The sequence below is a fragment of the Hevea brasiliensis genome, chromosome 14 (genome assembly GCF_030052815.1).
Source record: "Hevea brasiliensis isolate MT/VB/25A 57/8 chromosome 14, ASM3005281v1, whole genome shotgun sequence".
NCBI lineage: Eukaryota > Viridiplantae > Streptophyta > Magnoliopsida > Malpighiales > Euphorbiaceae > Hevea > Hevea brasiliensis.
Window position 1 is genome coordinate 86,036,077 of NC_079506.1, and position 10,665 is coordinate 86,046,741.

A 10,665-nucleotide genomic window follows, 5' to 3' on the forward strand; every position below is an offset into this window, starting at 1 on the left:
TTATAATTAAATTATTAATTCTTCAATATATAAATTATAATTTATTTAATAATTACTATTTTAATATTATAATAATCATTATTATGAGTAATCATTATTATAAGATAAATTAAATTATATTAATTATATATATTTATATATTTATATTTATTATATATATTTATATATTATATATAGATAAATTTTATTATTTTTATATATTAAAATTATATATATATATATATTTATTTTTGTTATTATAATTATTTTTAAAGATATAAAGATTTAAATTATTATATTAAGTACTCATAATTTAGCTAACTTTTCCCTAATTAAAGTGAAAATGAATATTTTCTATATAAAAGTATGTGTAAAATTTTTATTATAATGATATTCTTAAATTGAGTTAAATTTTTAATTAGAATAAAATCGAGAAATTAACATAATAAATAGTAATAAAATTGAGAAATTTACACAATAAATAGTAATATTTGTGAAAAGATTATTTAGTTTTTTCAAGAAAATTTAGGTTTTTACTAAAGAAATTAGAGGTTTTGGCCTAAGTCGTGAGAAAAGAAATTTTTATTTATTGATGAGGAGCTTTGAGCATAAAATAGTAAAAAATATTTTAGATTATTTTTAGAGAAGAATAAAAAAAATTAACTAATATATTTATTATGAGTAATTTTTATAAAATTATTTAATATATTCTTATTTGTCGATAAGAGTTCTCTTGATGTGATGTAATTAGATTATAAAAGGGATGACTTTGATGTAGAGAATTTTGTATATATACATGTTTTTTTGGCTTTCAGGATCAATGGTAAATATTAATTATACAATAAGATGAAAAAAAAAATATCGAAAACAAAGCAACAAATTGGAAATAAATTCTCATAAAATATCTTTGACCCTCCGGTGTATTGCCCTTTGCCAACATTTCTTCCATCTCAACTTCCTCTGCTGATAAAAAAGAAAAGATTGCCTAAATTGAAGTTACTCTAAAAATTGTTCTTTATAATTTAAGCACAATTAATCAAACTACAGGCTGCAAATTTCCTTCATCTAGCTCCTCTAGTCCTTCCCAAAATGCTGGTTTTGTGCTTGAAAACTTGCAGCGGATGCTGAATCCATCACACTAATCATTTCCAGGTTGACATGGTGAGCTATGTTCATGAGGAGTGGCTGAGACATATCAATCCCAACATTCTGATGAAGTCCTAATGCCAAAGAAACTCCATCATTAGCAGTTTGGAAAAGGCTTGAAGAATTGTCAAAAGATACATTTCTTAGTTCCGGTCTCTGCATAGACATATCAGCTAGTTCATTTCTAGAGCAGTTGGTTTGGATATTCTCAGCGTTCTGGTGATGAGTGGTTTGCGACAGTTTCTCCAAAGGGAAATCAAGAGGAGGCACATTGGCATTGTGGTTAGCTGCTTCTAATGGTACTTGATGACCTTGCTGAGATGCAATCTTGTAGACTTCTTCCACCATTGGTTTCCAAAGTCTGACTCTTGCATTGATAAACCAATTAGAAACCTGCAGAGACAGTAGTATTCACTGAAATGCAATTTTATCTCCAGCATATCATAGACTTTCAGGTTGATTCTTGCTGCAATTGAAGCAATTAGGCATGTCCCCAGATACCAAAGTTATGAGGAGACACTGAAGTTAAAAATGGTAAATTCACAGCAACTAATCTTTAATTCCATACTATGTGAGTTTAGCAAAATATAGCCATCTCAAGCCCAGACAAAGGAGAAGAATTGTGGTAGGTTGATGGTTAACGTAAAATTTAGTCATCCCTCAAGATAAAAATGGTAAATAAAGAAGGGAAATTTGGAGTGAGAAAATCACCTGAGTCCTCGACAGACCTGTCTGTTGAGCCAGAATTTGCTTTTCTGAGTCGTTTGGATAGCTGTAATGCAAAAAACCCAATTGCATAAGATCAATATCTTATACCCAAATACCATTTTCTATGTTTTTTAAATCACTTACGGATGAAGGAAGTGTTCAAATAACCATGTCTTAAGCACAGCTACTGCATGATCTGGTAGTCCTCTTTGAGATCGCCAAACAGGATGTTGAAGAATGCTAATTTTGAGACTTGGGTTTTGGTTTTGAAGACCTTGTTCATCAGATGCACGAAATCTTGGAATTCTTTCATTGCTAATAATATTACTTTCATCAGAAGCCTTCCCTGTGAAGTGAATTTGGTTCAAAAGTGCATTCTTGAGGCAAGTGAAATGCTTTGAAACAGTTTTAATAGCATAGCAAATGTAGGGAGCTGCATTTCCAAGTCCAGCAACACTTTCAAATGATGCAACAACTGATTGCATTTGCTGGCAATAGAGCTTGTATCTCCTGTATACCTAAAACACATATTACCAAAGAACAAATTGCTTAGGTTCAAATATGAAATTCATAACCTTAGAATTTGTTAATTTGTGATTAGATCAAAAGGCTATGCTCGCCTAATGAGAGATTCGAACATGAATCGTGATAAAAATTTTATTATCAGCAAATGATGATTATGGTATAGGAAAAGTGAACTGCAAATATCTAGTTTACTTAGCCAGTAATCTCCAGACTTATTAGATCTTGGGTTTGAGTTTTAGTCCGAGCTAAATCAACAAAAACTGAACAGCAAAGAACTCTTTGCCATTATCAATGCTGTGCTAATAAAAACTGGATTGTGCTCAGCAATAGAATTTTGACTGGAACAGTAATGTAGACAGTTTTGAACAAGATGCAACAGTTTCAGTTCAGTTAAAGAAGCAGAAAGAAAGCAGAGGACTGAATTTTAAAGAAAACAAAGCTAACAAAACAGAACAAAGGAACAGTACATGGATCCAATATGTGACAAGACAAGTCATCTTTTTTACAATGTCTACTTATATATCTTGTCCCAATACACTGTTGCCCTGACAATAACAATCGAATCACCCTGTTTTTCATTAACTCAGTTGAAAGTAAAACAAACATCAAGATTCACAAGCTTCCATTATCTTTATCAACTTCCATGTATTAAAATCTTTAGACCAATATGCATAGTGTTTCAGTGGCATTTGGCAGTGCATGGATGGAGCTTTTTCCAGTGCATGCTAAGAAGAATGGTTGAGTTGAAGTATGCTAGCCTGTGCATAAAATTTGACATGCATCATGCCCAAAAGAATTCGTAAAGAAATTTATAGGAAATATAATATTGTTTTTCACGGACTGTTTGATATTACAGTTTATATATATATATATATATATATATATATATATATATATATATATATATATATATTATTTAAATCAGTTAAAAATTAGTTTAAAATTATTTAATTATTTAAAAATTCTTATCAATAATAATATTAAATTTATTTTATAGTAACTCTAATTCAAGAGCCAATAACTCATTTACAAGCTTTTAATTTCTAACATTTGTTTATTTAACTCTTATTTTTCAATCATATATAATATATTGTTTATTTCATGAATTTCTCAATTTGATGTTGACACAAGAAAATTAACGAACATCGTTTAAAAATAATATTTAAAAAAGTGCATAACTCAAGAAATAGAATTCAGAAAGTTCGTGGATTTAAAAATATCATTATTTTTTTCTAATTCAATAAATTTACAATAAAAAATAAAAGAAATTACTATTTAATTCTCCTATTTACTAATTAATTTTTTATTTTAAAAAATATATTAATTAGTCACTATAATTATGTTTCTTTTACTCTTTAGTATTTTTAATAATTTTAGGAGTTAATTTAAATTTTATTTAATTCTCATAACTTGAAAAACATGATTGTATGATAACTTTATTTTCTAACTATGAAATTATTTAGTCCTTGCTGTAACAGTTTTTTCTCTCCCCTCCAACTTAAGCTGAGAGTATACATAAAAAAAAAATTATAAAGATTAATTAATATATTTTTAAAATAAAAAAAATTAATTAATTTTATTAAAATAAAAAAATTAAACAATAAATTTTTCAAGAAATAATAGGTTTTTAATATTTCAAAATTATTGTTATTAATTTTTTTTAATTTTCTACTTTCAAATAAATCTTAAATGATTATTCAGTTCAATATTACACAATTAAAAAATAAATTTGCATCGAAAATGTTGCCATTGAAAATGAACTTTGCTTTTAAAAAAATAATCCTTTAATTAATATCTTACTCCCACCATGCACCTCCCATTAGGATGACAATAGTTCAGATTTTAACAGGTATTTAATTTAATTAAATTTTAATAGAATAAATTTAAATATATAATCAGATTTAAATTTAAAAAAAAATTATAACAATTTCAGAATGAATTTAAATTTTACACGTGCACATAAAATATTTAATTAAATATAAAATATATATTTTTCATAATAATATTTATAAATTTTTTATATATTTTATTTTATATAAAATAAATTTAAATATTTATGAAATTATTAAAATTTTAAAATATTAATTATTAATAAAAATAATTATTTATGTAATTTATTAATTAAAATATATAAAATTAAATATATTTAAATAATTTTTTGAATAATAATAATTATACTTGAAGTCAATTTAAATAGTTAAAAATAAATTTTAATTAATTTAATATAAATTTAAATTTTAAAAATATTAATTAATTCAAATTTCAGTAGAATAATTTTGTTGGATAACTTATACTTACTCTACCCGTTGCCACCCTTTCCTAATAATGCAAAAAAGAGAATTAATCTTTGTTAATTTTATTTGAAGATTTTTTTTTTTTTAAATCAGCCCCCTCGTTAATCATGTAGTCATGATTTTTCATGTATAGGAGAATTGATGATAGTGTATCTTTAACAGCCTATATAAGAAATTAAGGAGGTTAAATGTGAAGGAGAAGTTTCAATTAAATTCTCAAATCTCAAACACAAACATATTACATACCTCGTCTAGCATTAACATCAACTTTGAATTCTTCCAACGATGCTCTACTCGATCACTAAGCGCAGCACTTTCTCTCATAACTTCACTTTCATTTAAAAGTTCCAAAGAAACGTTTAAAACTTCATAATTTGCAGTGCCACAAAGATCATCCAAAATCTGCTGTGCAGGTTTCAAGAACCTTGAACCTTTCAAGATTGATGCATAGCCCGTAAATGGGCCAAGAGGGACAGAGCTTCTGATTTCACCATTCTGCTTCAAGAAATCTCCAAAAACTGAAACAGCATTGCATCTTTGCCTGTCGAGTTGAAATGAAAGAGACAATGATAAACCCTCTTGGTGGCTAGTTAAGGGGTGGTAGCTCATCATATGGTGATCTTTAGGGTTTTGAAGGGAGGAGAAAGAAGGAGTTGGAGAAGGGTTCATGAGGGTTGGTGGGTTTTGCGGTTCTTGGCTGGTTTGAGTAATGAAGCGAAGCTTGTTTCTTCTGTTGTGCTGTGGGACATCAAAGGGCTCAAAGTTTTGTGCCATGAACGGAAAGCTTTTCGGGTTTGAGCGAGAGAGACAAGGACAGAGGGTTATGATATAATGATTAAGATTTTTTCAGTGAGTTGCAGAGAGTGTGCTGGCAGTGCGTTAGCATACAGGCCAGAGAGGCCTTGACTTGAAGTATGAGAGAAGTACTTTTTCTTAGAAAATAATTTTTGTAAATCAAGAGAGATTTTTTTTCCCTGGGAAAAAATTAACAACCACATGATGTAACAGTTTTATTAAATTCAGGACTGAAAATAACACTTTGATTTAATTGGTCAAAATAACACTTATTTTTTTATCAAAAAAGAAAAATATATCATTTATTCCATATTAAATATTATCATATATAATTTTTGTGTAATTTTTATTCATCATCTTTAAACTTTACTTCATGTTTTACTTTTGCTTTTAACTTTAATTTCTTATAAAAAATCTCTAAAATTTAATAATATTTCAAAAAAATATTATAATGTGCAATAATAAGTTTCTAGCTTAAAAAACTTTTTAAATTATATTGTAATGTCTATAAATATAATTTTAGTATTTTTCAGTTAAAGATAAATCCTCATATTTTCTAAAAGCATATGCATTTGATATTTTTATTCTATATTTAGATGTCAGTTGAAATGGCTTTTTTTTAATGTGAAAAAAAGTAAAAATGTAATTTCATGTTTTTTAATTTGAAAAATTGCTATAGCAAATTAGAAAAATTTATTATAAAATAAAATTAAAATTCAAAGATTTTTTTAATATCAAATTGAAATTAAGAGATAAAAATAAAATATAAAATACAATTTAAGACAAGCTATAAAAATTACTCTAATATTTTAAGTTTATACTAAATTAAAATAAAAAATTTTCTGGATGTGGTTTGTAGGGGAAAGAGAGTTTAGGCAATCTTTCGTAGGCCTGTGCAGTTTTCGGTGTTAATCGAAAAATTAAACCGAATCGAGCCATTTTAGTTCAATCGGTTTAGTTTTTTAGTTTTATCGATTCGAATCGATTTGAAACTTTTAATATATTCGATTTTCGGTTTGATTCGATTTTTTATCGGTTAAAACCGATAAAACTGATTAAACTAAATAGTAAAATGGCCCAAATAATTTTTTAGCCTAATATGCATAAGCCTCAAGGCCCAAGATGCATAAGTGCAGCCTAAAAAATAAAAATTATAATTTTTTAGTTTAATGCAACAGAACTGTACCGAACTGTTATTTTTTTATTTGGTTTGGTTCGATTCGATTTACATTTTTAAACGATTCAATTTTTTAATTTTTAATATTCGGTTCGATTCGGAACCGAACTGATCGAATGCTCTCCCCTAATCTATCTTACGGAGCTCTTATGGAGTCTTTTGCAACATTTGAGACAGGAAGAGAGGAAAGGAGGGAAGGAAAAAACCTTTTTGATTTTTTTTAAATATCTTTAAATTAATTTAATATATTTTAATTAAATTTTTTAGAAAGAAAAGAATGTAATAAAAGTATTTTACAATTTTATCTTTGAGATATGAAAAAAAAATTTAAATTTTTTAATTTTTAATTAAAAATAAAAATAATTGTTTTATTAAAATTCATTAATCAACTATATAAATAAATTGAAGCAGTTATTTTAAATCTATTAAATTATTATAAATATTAAAATTATATAAATTAAATTATTATAAAAAGTGAAATATAATGGATTAAGATGTTATAGCTTTTAAAGAAATAATAGAACTTTTTCTTATTAAAAATGAAAAATAAATAAATAGTAATTTTAATCAAATTGCTATAAGCGTAAGGAAGAAAAATTGTTTCCCAACTCTTATTTTAAATATAAAATTTTATAAGAATTTAATTCAAATAATTTCTTTTTTTTTTTGTTAATTCTCATATTTTAAAAATGAAAGAATTCAATTCTTTTTAATTTAAAAAAATAATTTTTTTTTGAAATTCTTTTCTCATAAATGATTTATTTCAAATGAACTCTAATGTTTTTTTACATTGTATAGGTAAAAAATTCACATTTAAGAGTGTGTCAAAATAGATAAGTTAAGATTCGAATCATTTAGATTTTAGTTATTGTGAATTGTAAAACAATTTTTTAAATGAATTTGAGTTGAAATATTTTATATTCATATCAATTTTTGTGTTTCATTTTATCAAAATATTAATTTTTCAAAAAAAATTGTTATTTATTTAATTCTTGGGTCACAATTAGGGTTGATTAGGTCAACTTTAGGTTAGGTCATGTAGATGAACTCATTAATAAGTTATTTAGATTTTATGCGAATTAAAACGAGCAAGTCAAAGCCTCATGCAGGGGCTGTTGCTTTTAAGCCATGGGCTGCTGCATTCATATGGGACATATTAGTTGTTACCCTGTGGTAATTCATGCCTATTTGCCCTACAACAATTATGAAAAGGGTAAAATATTTCTCAACTATGCAATGCTGATCATTGAGAGAATAGTGCATTCTTAATTACCATAATTCCTAACATTCAAAGAATTAATCAGCTATAAGATCCGTCACAAATTTCAGAGAATTTTCTTTAATTACCTACTTTAGAAGGACAGCAATTTTCCTGCTATTCTCCTCCACTACGCCAGTGTTGAAACACATGGCCTTCTTTTGATCATTTGTTGAATTGATTCGAATGGACTATAAACCTTCTTCCTTCCCACATGGCTTCTCAGAAGAGTATATGACAGAAGGTGAAAAAAGGCATCATCTCTTTTCTGTCAAATGGCCGAAAACGAAAATTTCCTGGAATGCTAGACTCTCCTTTCTTTCCCAATTCTTTAAGATCAGGATCTTGCTAATTAGAACAACAAGGTCTCTTGTCCGCATTACCAGAAATATTCGCAACATTAATTGTAGTTCCTTGAGGAACTCCAGTTGAATTAGATGCTTCCTGTGCCGCAAGAGCTTTCTTGCTAATAATGTGGTAGATATCCAGCAGAATGGTCTGGAATGCCTTCTCCACATTTAAAGCTTCCAATGCTGAAGTCTCAAGAAATGAAAGGCTTTCCTTCTCAGCCAACAATTGAGCATCATCTGCTGGGACTGCTCTCAGGTGGTTCAGATCAGACTTGTTTCCAGCCATCATTATCACAATGTTGGAGTCTGCATGGTCCCTTAGTTCCCGAAGCCACCTCTGGACATTGTCAAATGTTTGCCTCTTTGTTATGTCATAAACCAAGAGTGCACCAACTGCACCTCTGTAGTATGCACTGGTGATGGCTCTGTACCTTTCTTGACCAGCTGTGTCCCATATCTGTGCCTTAACTGTCTTCCCTTCTACCTGTATCAAAAATTAGAAGTTCAAGCTTCAGAAACAGTTAGACAACGGCAACACTTCTGTGGAGTCCACCATATCCCAGTATCACAAATTCCACCCCTTTTCCAAAATCTTGAGTAATTCAATAATTGATGAGGCATTTTGAGGTCTCTTCACAAATAATTTCAATGAACAAAGCAAACCAGAAGGGATTCTAATTCCTGACAATTTCCCACCTTACTGCCCTACCACAATGACTAAATAACTATTTAAAAATTGTCACCATCTTAGTACAATATGCACATGTCTCGTTAATACTTCTCTGCTTATCATCAACTCAACAATGCAAACTCCCATTTCCTATGCCAAATTTAATATACACATTCATCATGTACAAGAAAATATTGCATCAGTGACACATAATCACATGAGTAGCAAGAGCAATAACATTTGTTTTTCCCTTAGATAAATTCACTCACATGATTTTTACATGCAAATGATGTCACACACTAATCTCTGTGTGTATATATATATATATATGTTCTTTTTATTTATTCTTTCGTAACGAAATTTGAATTCGAGACTTTCAATGAAAATTTTGTCTTAAGGACAAGTTACATGAGTTTTTTAAGTAGAGGATTGCAGTAGTAGGGGATTGAGAGAGTGAAGAATTAAAATCTGAAAATTAACTCTATTGGGTGAGTGATATGCTTTTAAATGTTGGATCAAGCCAAGCTAGTCAAGTTACAAGGGATTTTTTTATGCTCACCATGGAAAAAGAAAAAAAAAATGAATGATTCATAAAACATGGGAATGATCAAGTGAGGGAAAAAATTAGGGAAAAAAAAAAAAAAACTAAAGATCCCAATTCATGGGTGTGATAAGGAGGTACCTGAAGAGTCCTGGTTGCAAACTCAACACCAATAGTAGACTTGGATTCCAAGCAAAACTCATTACGAGTAAACCTGGAAAGAATGTTGGATTTACCAACACCTGAATCTCCAATCAATACAATCTTGAAAAGATAATCGTACTCATGATCCACCTTGTATGCCATTTAATTAGTACTATTATTCTTCTTCTTGTTCTCTGATATGCCTTCCAAAACCTACATTGATCTCAGATCCACAGACACATTTCACAAAAAAAAAGAAATATGCATTGAAGGGATTGAAAAGGAAAGAAAGGAACTTACCATAAAAGAAAAAAGGTATAGAATTGAAATTCAAACGTTCCTGGAATAAAGCTTTTGGTGAAGGAGAAGGTTAAGGGAAAAAGAAGGGAGCAGAGGCGTTTTGCAAGAGGGAGAGATGAGTAAAAACAGAATAACGGACGAAAAGGCATTTGAAACGGCTTTTCATTTGGGTTAAGGAGCGAAACTCCTGGGACTTTAAATTTAAATTATATATATATCATATCCTTCTAATAATTTCCCCTTTTAATAAGATTAAAAAGAATAGGAAAAATAAAAAGATGGAATGTCTATATTTCAGATTTTTTTTTAATTTATAAAAAGAACTCATATTTAATCCTTCAAGAAATTATTGTTGGGAAATGACCATGAACTTAGAAAAATATAATAAATATTAATTTTTTATGAATCTTAAAATAAAAAAATTGAATCTTATTATGTTTAAAAAAATAAAAAAATTTGTTGAATTCATAACATTTGATTTAATTATCAAAATTTGAAAAAAAAATGTAAAAAATTATGAAATGTTTGTGAGTGTGAATTATATAAAAATAAAAATTTTATTAAAATTATTATATTTTATTTTTGATACCCGTATAATAATGACATAAAAGTAATCATTTTAAATCTTTAATTTTTAAATTTATTATCAATATATAAGATTTGAAACAAATTCAAATTATTTTTATCTATAATATTCAAACAATATATTTAATTTAAATTTAAATTCATAAAATCAAATCTCTTAATTCAAATATAGGATTAATTAATTTATAAGTAT

General features: G+C 27.6%; 2 protein-coding genes across 3 annotated transcripts; both read right to left on the minus strand.

Annotated features, from left to right (window-relative positions):
- Nucleotides 1–910: 910 nt before the first annotated feature.
- Nucleotides 911–5,519, minus strand: LOC110667063 (BEL1-like homeodomain protein 9). The gene is made up of 4 exons (XM_021827772.2): nt 4,899–5,519; nt 1,978–2,351; nt 1,837–1,897; nt 911–1,518 (listed from the first exon to the last, which is right to left on the minus strand). Exons 1-4 carry the CDS (start codon nt 5,424–5,426, stop codon nt 1,054–1,056), a joined length of 1,428 nt encoding a protein of 475 aa, XP_021683464.2. The 5' UTR covers nt 5,427–5,519; the 3' UTR covers nt 911–1,053.
- Nucleotides 5,520–7,792: 2,273 nt separating this feature from the next.
- On the minus strand, nt 7,793–9,959 carry LOC110667099 (ras-related protein Rab11C). 2 transcript variants are annotated; one of them, XM_058133667.1, is made up of 3 exons: nt 9,888–9,959; nt 9,585–9,800; nt 7,793–8,716 (listed from the first exon to the last, which is right to left on the minus strand). In XM_058133667.1, exons 2-3 carry the CDS (start codon nt 9,747–9,749, stop codon nt 8,231–8,233), a joined length of 651 nt encoding a protein of 216 aa, XP_057989650.1. In that variant the 5' UTR covers nt 9,750–9,800; nt 9,888–9,959; the 3' UTR covers nt 7,793–8,230. The 2 variants fall into 2 exon arrangements, with proteins under 2 accessions (XP_057989650.1, XP_021683522.1); XM_021827830.2 differs by lacking the exon at nt 9,888–9,959 and having other exon boundaries at nt 9,585–9,837.
- Between the last annotated feature and the right edge of the window lie 706 nt (nt 9,960–10,665).